General features: G+C 53.3%; 1 protein-coding gene across 4 annotated transcripts in view; it reads left to right on the top strand.

Moving 5' to 3' along the window:
- Positions 1 to 1,883: 1,883 nt before the first annotated feature.
- Positions 1,884 to 11,175, top strand: part of CASZ1 (castor zinc finger 1) — a 104,934-nt gene continuing 95,642 nt past the window's right edge. For all 4 annotated transcript variants that reach the window (XM_059716670.1, XM_059716671.1, XM_059716672.1 and 1 more), the window contains exon 1: positions 1,884 to 2,056. In XM_059716670.1, the coding sequence (XP_059572653.1) occupies positions 2,008 to 2,056 (49 nt within the window). In that variant the 5' untranslated portion in view covers positions 1,884 to 2,007. The remainder of the gene's footprint in view (positions 2,057 to 11,175) is intronic.

The raw sequence follows: 11,175 nt of genomic DNA, 5'->3' as shown, positions 1-11,175 counted from the left end.
TAGGGGCACCTTTAGAGCAGGAGTTTGGTTTCTTCAAGCTGGAAGGGAACTCCAGTATGATGGCTTTGGGGGCTTTTAGTCCATCAGTCGTATGGAAAGCTGTTAAAATATAGGGCTCCAGTCACCCCCACTGATGCTGGTGCACAACCCAAGTGCAGGTCCCACATCCAGCTGCAGCACTGGTTGTAACTGTGCATGGTGCCTGCAACATCTGCTCCACCAGGGGGCCCACAAGCCTGAAGGTGGTGGGCAAGTCCCAAGTGGGAGAGGGGGCATATGGCACAGGTGCCCTCTGACTGGGGATGCTGCTTTCCCTTTCCACCTGCATATGCCCCACATTTGTGACTAGGTCAGACCATGCCAACCTCATGTCCTGGCCCATCAGTGGAACAAATGTTCCTGGCCATGCGCCCTGTGTCTTATTTGATGCCGGTAGAGACTAGGATGACCAGTTTGAGAGGGCAGCTGGGATCCTTTGTGCTAAGCACAGGTGTAATGATGTTGGTCTCCTTTACAGGCTGCTAAAAGATCTGCATGTACGAGCTTGGGAATTCGTCGACTGCCCCTAAGCCCTGCCAGAGCGGCCTGCTTCACCAGAGCCCAGGGAGCCAAACACAGGACCTTTAAAAAAAATAACACACAGCCTGCTCAAAATACCTGTTTAATCGGGTAAATAATCTGTTCGTTTGTTTTAAAGAAAGAGGCTTATATGTATGTTTACCCAATACGCCTCTCGGAGCCTCCCTCGCATTCTTTGCTACTTAAAAAAAGGCAACAAAAATGAGGAAATTAATTGCAAAAAAAAAAAAACCCCCACTGTGGGCCAAACGGCCTTCTCCGAGTTTACGCTTGTGGTGAGATTGGCCCAGCGTGTTGAAGTAATCTTAGCGATTGTGACACAGGCCAGTGAAATCCCCAGAAATTCAGCATGAACACAGCTGCTTTGGTGCAAGTCTGTTTTGCCCTGTGCACCTACCGTGAGCACACCTGCCGTGTATATGGGAGCGCGCATTCTCCTGTGCATGCACTATACATGGCAGGTGCTCCCCATATGGGCACACGCGTTCTCCTGCGCACACACTATACATGGCAGGTGCTCCCATACAGGCACCTGTTCTCCTGCGCACGCACTATACACAGCAGGTGCTCCCATACGGGCACACGCATTCTCCTGCGCACGCACTATACATGGCAGGTGCTCCGCTATGGGCACACGTGTTCTCCTGTGTATAGACACGGCAGGTGCTCCCATACAGGCACACGTGTTCTCCTGCGCATGCACTGTACATGGCAGGTGCTCGCATCCGGGCACACATTCTCCTGTGCACGCACTATACATAGCAGGTGCTCCCCTACGGGCACACGCATTCTCCTGTGCACGCACCGTGCTGTACACAACATGCACACTCTTCTCCAGAAACATTTGCCCCTATGAAAGGGTTTCCTCGCACAACTCCCCGCTGCGCACCAGCACACGTCACACACTCGCACGTGCCTGGCGCCGTCCCGCTCCCGCTTGCTCGCGGTGCGCGGCCCTCCGTGTGCCGAGCACCCCCAGAGCTGCACCCCCTTTCCCAGCCGGCCGTGCCTCGGGCACAGGCGCTCTCTCGCTGCCAGGATCCCCGCGATGAAACCGGCCGTGCAACAGCTCTGTGCTGAGTGCAAACTTCCCCGCACAAACTCCCGATGTCCTCAGCTCTCCCGCCGCGGGCAGGTGCGAGCCGCGGGTTGGGCGGGCGGGCGGGCGGCGGCTGCGCTCCTCCCGGCCGGGCCCGGCCCGCGCTCACCTGCCCCCGGCGCGGGGAAGGCCCGGGCGGGGGGCGGGGCCGGCGGCGGCTGCCAATCACGCGGCTCCGCGCCCCCCCCGCCCGCCGCCGCCGCCCGCCCGCCCGGCGCGGCTGCCCCGGCGCTGCGGGCAGGACCGACCGCGCCGGCGATGACATCAGCGCGGCACAACTTGTGATCGGGGCGCGCTCAGGTGCGGCGCGGAGCGCGCGGGGAAGTAGTATGAAAGTTGATTATTTCAGTGAATTCGGCTGTCGGCGCCCCGACTATGGTGAGTAGCGCCCCGCGCCCGCCGCGCCGCCGGCCGGAGTTGGCCGCGCGCCCCCCGGCTCTGCCCGCGCGCGGGGGCGGCTCGGGGGGGCGCCAGGTGCTGCCGCGGCGGGACTCGCGGGCTCCGCTCCGGCTCTTTCACTTTTCTTTCGGTTCTTTTACGGAAGTTGCTTTTTTTTATTTCCCTCCCTCCCCCCCCCGCCGTGTCCGCGCCTCGCTCCCCGCTCCCCGCCCGGCCGCCGGGGTCGGGAGCAGGGGCGAGGCTCCGGGGACCGGGAAGTTGAGGGGGGTTGAAATGATTCTGCCTCGATATTATTTCTTTCTTTTTCTTTTTTTTGGCAAGTTGTGCGGGTTGTTTTCTCTTTCATTTCTCCCCCCCTCCCCCCGCGAGCACCGGCGCGGGGCTGGCCCAGGCGGCTCCTCAGGTTCCTGCGCTGGCTAAATGAAAAGGAATTTAATTTATTTGGGACGAGGCAGTGTCAGAGGAAGAGGCTGCTTATTACCTTTAATGAGTTTTGTTGTGTGTTGGGGTTTTTTTTTTTGTTCGCCCGGGTGGATTTATTTTCGTCCTTTTTGTGTCAGGTGTGTAGGCTCCCCCCCCCCCCCCCCTTTTTTTTTGGCTTTTTTTTTAAAAGCCCCCATGCGGAGACGGGCGGTGTTTTGGTTTCACGTGACAGGCCCCGGGAGCGGCGCGGCGCGGAGGGGACCGGCGCGCCCCCTGGCTCTCCAGCCCGTGCGGGGAGGGCAGGGGGCAGGCAGCTTTCTGGGCCTAGCGCAAGACTGGAGCGTGGCGTGGGCTCCAGGTGGGGTTGTGCACAGGGCTGGGATTTCACAGCCCGGTGTGGGGCCGGGGCACGATTTCAGCTTGGGATCAAGCGCATTATGTTAGTAGGGTTTCCAGTCCCTTGCCGGCCCAGGGCAGAATTTGAGTTTGGCTTTCGCAGCCTGGCCTTGAGGTGGTGTGAGCCAGCTCCAAGTTTGGCAGAGATCCCTTAGGGCCCGTTTCCCCCTCTTGGGCTTTATCGACACCCTGGCTTTGGCCCGGTCCCACCAGGAAATCAAGATGTCTTCTCCTTCAGTGGCTTAAACCCCATCCCTTTGTTTAGAAACTACGTGACGGCGACGGGCCATACCGCCCGCCCGCCCTGGCGATTCTGCTGTGTCGTGGACCATTATTGTAGTGTAATTTTCATAAAGAATTAAGGCAGTAATAAACTGGTTGATGATTGACTGGGCATGAACTTTGAACCCTGTTAGTTTGCTTTCAAAGGATAAGGTGTTTTTGTTTGTTTGTTTGTTTTCTTTTAATGATACCAGGAATGGAAAGGAGCAGGAAGGACTCTCACACCTCCGTTTGCAGTGTTGGCTCTGGGCTGGCCTGCTCCTGGGCGTGTGCTGTGGTAGATCAAGGGAGCTGAGAGGCTGCCTGGGCAAGGGAAGCGTTAAGGATGTGGTTAAATTAAGGAGGGCAGGTACTTTCAAGAGGAATAAACAATGATTTACGCCTGATCCTCATCTCCAGGAACTCTGGGACCTCTGAGAGAGGGGATGAAAATGCAGCTGTACCAGGTGTTTACAACCAGCCTTGGCCTGGTTCCAAGACCTCTCTCCATTTTAACTCCCCTTTCTGGAGAGGCATTGCCCCCTGCTGGCTGGAGCTGCACCTGCCAGCCAATCGGTGTCAACTCCTGCCTCTCGGGCAAGGTCAACCGGCTTCACTCGCAATGAACGTTTGGACTTCCTCCTTCCTGTCCCATCCCATTTGCTATGGAAACTGCCCCTGGCCTGTACCGTGGGGATACAGAAGTTGGGAGCATAACACATGCTTAAGCTTTCCCCACAGCTGCTCTGGGGCAACATAGACCTTCCTTGGTCTTGTACAGAAACCCAAGGCACTGATGAGTGTGGAAATTAGGGTCTGGGCAGGTCTGAGTTAGGTCAGCATTACAATCTGCAAGTGGCGAACTGTCTAGTTGGGGTTACGGGACAAAGACTTGCCCCGTTATCACCACCTCTAACCCTTATCTACTTGGGGCCAGCTTATCTCCCTTAGGCATTGCATCTCAAATTCGCTCCAAACCTTCAGGCAGTGGCTCCCTGGAGTCAGCTTGAAGGGCTGGTTGCTCCTGTGAGCTGCTGATTGACAAAGGACAGTCCAGGAGAGGTTTCTTTCCCAGGGGGGGATGCAAGATGTGAGGTCTGAAGCTCTGGTCCTGCTTTTTGTGCTGTCTTTGTTTCAGAAGTTTTCATAGAGGTGAAAGATGAGAAGGTCCTGCCAGGCCAACTTGTTATGCCTGGGTTCAAGGTAGGATCTGTCCCAGGATGTGACTTTGAGAGTCATAAATATTCTAAGTGACTGAGCATTGGTCACTTCCTTTGGGAGACTCTTCTGCCATCCACACAACTTCTTCAAGAGGGAAGAGGTACTGCACTCAGCATGATGCCCAGGAGCCTAGAGGTGGTGGGGGAGATGGACAGAAACAAGTAATGGGGAGAGGGGATGCAGCTTATATTTTCATTTTTGTATTGCTTAAAAAAAGAACACTATCTACACTGTGGCAGACACAGGTCTGCTTTGGTTTGGTTCATTCCTGTGTTGGCTTCACCAGCTACAGTGGCATCATGCAGGAGGTGGAGCTTTACCTTGGAGACCAAAGTTTCCTTGGGAGCTTTTCTGGGGACTCTGCTGGGCCAAAGTGTGTCCAGAGGGTGACAAGGAGCACTTGGCAAGGGCTGTTCCACAGTAGAAAGACTTACCTGAGTGGGGGATTCACCCTCCAGTAACAGCATCAAGTAAGGCCTTGTGGTTGCTTGAAAGATGTGCTCCAGGGCTTAGCAGAGTCAGCAGAGCACTTGTGTTGGTTGAATGGGCCTTGGATCAGGACTGGATAGAGTGGTAATTCACCGTAGGTTGGGCATTGATAAAATGGGGATTGGTAGTTGGATTACAAGGCCTTCATTCATACATAAGAACTCTCCCTACAACTATCCCACTGGCTGCCAGCCTCCTGGGTGCATATGGCTTCTAGGCTGGATTTCAAATAACAGTTGGAGACCAACTGAGTGAGGTCTGTATGTCCACGTGATATTTCAGTACATCCTTCCACTGCAAAACATAGTGCTTACTAGGATCATAGAAAGAACAGGAATACCATGAACATTAGAGGTTCTTAGTGACCAAACTTTAACAACATGGCTTATGAACCTTTAGTTTCTCTTTCTCTGATCCCTGTACCTATTTATGTTCCCCTCTCTTTCCTGTTCCTGGAAAAGGCTTGCACACGCTTTCCCAAAATCCCAAGGATTTTTGGCTCAATGTGGAGTATTCTGCATGAGGGCTATCACTGTAGCAGTAAATCTCGGCTGAATAGTCCATGATTTAGGTTTCCCACTCAGAAGTTGGTGAAAAGTGGTTGGAGAGTAACAGGCTGATACGGAAAGCATGGCTTAGCGCTGTGGGAGGAAAAGACATGTCCTCTCCCTGTCTCACACCTCCACCTCTGTTTCCCTCTTCTTCCAGAGAAGTATTTTATCATCTCTGTTCTCTTCTCTTATTTTCATACTGAGGTCCTGACCAAGAATCACTTTGCAGAAGCAACCTCACCCAGGAGTCCTCGCTGGCCAAGCCCAATGTGGTTTGGAGCAGTCGGTGTCCCCAGCTGTACTTGGTGAACCGGAGAGGGGGCAACGGAGGTTGGATTCAGGTGGTGGGGGAGGGGCAGAAGCCAGAGCCCAGAGTCCCACGCGGCACTGTTTCCTCCCCTCTGGTTCAATGCGGACTGGATCAATTTGGACGTCTTCAGCAATAAAAAATGCCGATGTCGTCCTAATTCACCAGGCCCCGAGATGACAGCAAATTTACATTTTTTAATTAAACTAGCAGCCAGTTTTTATGAGAGGGGGCTGGGTTATGCAAATCAAATGGTTGTGTACGAAAGATTAGGAGAGTTTGGGAATAAATTCCACAAATGCTAATAAAAAAAAAAAAAAGAGAGAGAGAATAAGAGGGGGAGAGGGACATTGTTCCATTAGCCCCTTTTAGACTGATTTCCCTGGAGAGAAAGCGAGGTGGGGTGAGAGATGGAGGAGGCTTTCAGAGACAGGTAAAATCCATTTTGAGGATTGAGAGCCTCCATGGACCAGGACCTGGCTGCTCCCTGCTTCCTCTTCTTGGACAGCCCAGGGCTTGAGGGAGGCGGAGAAGGACACCAGCCATGGGAGAAGGACCTTACTGGCTTTTAATTCCACGTCCCACCCAGCTTTTGCCTGCACCAGATAAAAACACCAACAGGAGCTGGAGAGCTGCAAGAGTACTGACTTGGGTGACTTCAGAGCCAGGCCAGGCACACAGGCACATGGCTAGTGGGTGAACCATTGGATGAAGTGCCAAGCTGAGACCAAGGATAGGGTGGGACTGCTCATTGCCTGGCAGATGTAGGTGACAGCAGGGACCCTGGATTAACAAAGGGCTAGTGGAAATGGAGGAGGTGACACAAGACGGCAAGTGAAGAATTGGGGACTTTATGGGCATAGAGCCACTTTGAGGAGGGAAGCAGTGCTGAGTGGGTACAGGGCTGGGCCAAGGTGCTGTGCAGGCAGATATGAGCATATGCTTACTTGGTGGCTTTGACCAGCTTGGGAAGTATGTACAGAGATGGCCTGGAGGAGCATAGGATTCTGGGCAGGTGGAATAGTTACATGCCTTGACCAGTTGGCGCAGGGACGTGTAAGCTCCTTGGAGCACAGGCTCTCTTTCTGTTTTGTTTGTGTAGCTCCTAACACTGTGGTCCTGGTCTCTGGCTAGAGCTGGGCCTGCTCTCTGTGTGCATACAGGGTTGAACAGGTTGGCAGGGTGGGCATTGACTGGGTGAGTATGTGGAAATTCCTTTCCACAAACTCCAGGCCAGCCCTTCCTACATCTTTAAGGTACCTGGGAGCTGAGTCCATAGCCCACCATGACAACTCCCCCAGTTCCTTGGGAGCCCTCCCACCCACAGATACGCAATTCACTTGCCCAAAGCATGTCCCTTCTGCAAATTCCAGTGTCCTTATAGAGATCTCTGGGGTTTCCATCCCTCATTCCCTGGCTGCATAGGGCTTCCCAGGCTGTTTGGGGGTGTCGGGCATGGAGCAGAGCAGGGTGAAACGCAACCAACAAAAAACTGCCGAGGCTGGAAAGCTTCTCGGAACTTCCAGTCCTGGAGCAGTTTCGTGCTCACGATAAAAGCTGCACCTCGGACAGGGCAGAGGGAGGAGAAAAGGGGAGGGGAAAATCTGGGAAGCTTCAAATTAATGGAGAAACTTCACCACAGGCTTAAGCACCCACAGCTCCCCAAAGCACTTGGTGTCCCAGGGAGGAACCTGGCCCCCATTCCCAGTATTTGGGTGTGAGGGGATGATTCACGAATGGGTACGTGTTTGTTGTAGACAGGCAGCATTTCAGCAGAGCCTCTTGTGAAACGAAGTGAGAAAGCAAAGTGCTGCATGGGTGATTCTGAGGATGAGTGAAGCTCCCAAATGATCACCCGTGCCCAGTTGCACAGGACATAACCCCACCAGCCTGCCATGCATACACTCCTGCTTGTGGCTTGCTCCCTCCTGTGCATGTAGAGCTAGGGATGCTCTCTGGAGTTCAGTTCTGCCCATGGGTGACATCTGTGCTGGTGAACGGAGCTGGGACAGATGCAGGGTGGCTTGTGCCCTTGCAGGGTTCCCCTGTGCTCTGCCCAGTACCTTGTACCTGAGCCAGTGAAGATATGGGGAATTCAACCTCCTTGGCCAGTTCAGTCCTTGGCCTCTGCTGAGGTTGTCCCCAAGGGAGGTTGTTAGGCTGGTGGTTTTTGTGATGTGGACTCCTGAACTGCAGAGCACGGTCTGTGTTAGAGCTGTAGTGTTAGGGTCTGAGTGACATCCTGGCATGGTGGGGACCTGGGCACAGGGGAAGAGATCTTTAAGCCACCTGGACAAAGAGGGGGTGGGGTATTTTTCCCTCTACAATTGACTCATGCCAGTCAGCCCTGTTATATTGAAGCAGGTAACATTCCAGCAGGAATCTGTGGGCCATTTAAAGACGTGTCTCTTCAAGAGGCATGAGAGTTGAGGAGCCCCTCACCCTCTTCCACCTCATCTCTGGTGCCAGCCAGTCTGACCTCCAGAACACCTAGCGCACACCAATATAGAGAGGGCTACGCTGCAGAGGCAAGGAGGAGACCGCAGGGTACATTTGTGTGTCTGCTGACAGAATTGCTGCTGTCCACTCAGGAGGGAGCAGAAAGGCTGCGAGAAAGGTTGGGTGGGTCTCAGAAATGAAGCCTGATGATGGGAGAGGGTCCTCCAATTCCTTCAGATCCCTTAGTCTTGTAGGCTATATCATTATACAGGCAATCACAGAAGACAGAGGTAGTTAGACGTCTTAGTCTGAAGTCAGTCAGAAGGCAGGGTAGATATGCACCTTTATTGACTAACTAAATAAGATTAAATATACAGAGTGAGCACAAGCTTTTGTGAATCATCTGATAAAGTGAACTTTTGTTCACAAAAACTTGAGCATGCCGTCTCTTGTATTTTGTACAATATATGTATAAAATGTATATATTTGACTTGGCTCTATAAAGTTGCGCATCTACCCTGCCTTTTAATGGAAAAAGAGCCAGCCATGAATATGTATGTAATCAAGGGAGAGAAGTTCGGGGTTCAGGAGACCTGGGTTCTATTCCCAATGTGGATAAGTCACATTACTCCTGTCTGTGTCTCTGTCTGGGCTGAACAATCCCACATCTCTAAAACAGGGATCACATGGGTGGGTACCCATGAAGCCCAGAGCCAGGGATGGGCACCTTAGTGATGGAAAGGGATTAATGAGGGCTGTATCCTATCCTAGGGGGAATGCAGGGTGGAGCTGGGTATGCCTCTTCCTCAACCTGGGAGGGGGCAGTAAGCTTGGTCCCACTGCAGCATTGCCATCCCATCCACAGGGAACTGGGCTGCCTTTGTTGTCCCAGGTCCTACACTCCTTCTGTACACTGGGTCAGAAGGAGTGAGCACCACTGGACTGCCTTGCATCTATTCCATTGCCTTAAGGGCCTTCACCAAGGGTTTGAGATCCAAACTGTGGTGTAGCTTCCCAACACGGAAGCTCCAAAGTCAGGTAATGACACTGGCTCTCAGCTGGTATTTCCAGAAAAACCTGGCATTCCAGGGCATCATTTATGATGGAAAAATAAAATAATAATAATAAAGAAGTCCCAATCCCTTTGGGGCCTGAGTCATAGAAGCATCATCTCATTAAAGCAGCTCTGCCTTTCTGTGCGGCATATGCCAGTGCCATGCCTGTGCATATCCACATGTTGGACTGACCCGCCCACGGGTGCCCTCCTTGCCATCAGTAGGTGTCCCGCATGCACCTGTCTCTGGAGGCCTTTGAATGTTCATGGGATGGTCCTGTGCCATCCTCCCGTGCCAGGCTCCCTTTGTGGGGCTATCCAGCATCACCCTCTGCCTGCTGTCAGATCTTGTGGGGACAGGATTCCTGTTGGGTGTTCAGAGTTCCCCTCCCGCATCTCTTTTAAAGTGCCATTCTGCATAGCGGGCAGTGGGGAGAGGAAGTCGCTCCTGGAGTAATTACTGCCTGCGTGTCCTGGAGGCAAGCAGCTGCTGTTGGCAGAGAAGGACCAGCTTGAAGGGGCTTGAGGGCCATGGGGGCAAGCTGGCTTGTTTTCTCATTTGAATATTTTGTAATGGGAACTTGGTAGGACGGCCTCCCTTCTGGCCTTTGCATGGCTCAGCAGGCCGCCTGAGAGCTCCCGGGGAGCTGGGTCCAGCCTGTCCACAGATGCTCCTTCACCTGCTCTGGCTCACTGTCACTCAGTGTATCTTGTATTCACAGTCTTTCCCTGTCTTGTTCTCCAGCATTTCTCAGCCTTTCCCATGCGTGTGCTTTCTTGCTACTTCCTCTCACGTCTCTCTTTCTCTCACTTTTTTCCGTCACTACTTCACTCGGTCTTTTTCACACAGCCTTTGCAATGCTCTTCCTCACCTTCCCTTTCATGCTTGCTCATTCTGCCATCTTGTCTCTGTCTCCCTCTTCTTCACCCCTGTTGGGGGCTGACACAAATGAGCCTAGCTGTCCCCAGGAGAGGAGCTGATGAATGTAGCTGTTCTTCCACCAAACTGTTGAGCTAGTGCTATAACCCTCATGCGTGTTTAAAACATCCCACTAGTTGTTGTCTTCTCATCTCCACCCCCCTGGCTCTAGGGTGCCAGTTTCTTCTGATTATGCTACTTCTGTCTCTGGGAGTCTTTTTTCCCTAGACAGCTGGCACCTGGGAGCTCTAGGTTTCAAACAGGTAGGGGCAGGATGTGGATTTTGGCAGGATCCCCACCACTTTGGAGGACGGTTTGTGACGTTGCTTGTTTGGTTTTTGTTTGCTTTGTTTTATTTTCAAGAACATTTTGTGCTGAAAGATGCAGCCTGGGAGGCTCGGCATCTGACTAGGCCCAGTGATTGATGAAGGGAGCTCAGAGCCAGCTCTCAGGGTGGGGTGAGGGAAGGGAAGATGGGGAGAGCAGAAGCTCCTGCCTTTTCCTTCTCCTGCTGGTGTGGACTAGATGTGGTGTGCAGCAGTGATGATGCGCTGGGGGAATATCCTTGTGAGGCCTGGAACCTGGCCTGTGGGTGTGGTAGCCCCCAAGAGACCCACAGTGCCCTGTTTTGGAGGGTCAGTTGGAGTTGCCATTGGCGTATCCCTGGCTCATTGTTGGGGTTAGGGACTGGATTCCTGCTTAGAGCTGCTTTTATGGCTTAAGTGAGGATTAGATCTGTAGCACTGAAGGGAAGAGGGTTAAATGAGGCCCAGCTAGGGCTGTCCCTCCTTCCTAGCACCCTCCAGACACAGAACTGTGCAGAGGAGACATCCCTTTGGAGCGCTTGGGCCAAGCGCTTCCCACAGCCACGTGGCCTGGAGAAAAGAGCCAATGGGTTGGACCTGGCAGCACAGCAGCTACAGGATCTATTTGAGCGAGGAACCCCATGCTACCGTGATGGCGTCGGAGCATCTCTTTCAGTTCTCGTTGGCTGTTGGCCGCAACCTCTCCAGCATGGCCTCTACACTTCAGCCTCGC

Source organism: Alligator mississippiensis, chromosome 13 (genome assembly GCF_030867095.1).
Source record: "Alligator mississippiensis isolate rAllMis1 chromosome 13, rAllMis1, whole genome shotgun sequence".
Classification (NCBI taxonomy): domain Eukaryota; kingdom Metazoa; phylum Chordata; order Crocodylia; family Alligatoridae; genus Alligator; species Alligator mississippiensis.
The sequence above is the reverse complement of the archived record's forward strand: the minus strand, read 5'-3'. Positions and strand labels throughout refer to the sequence as shown.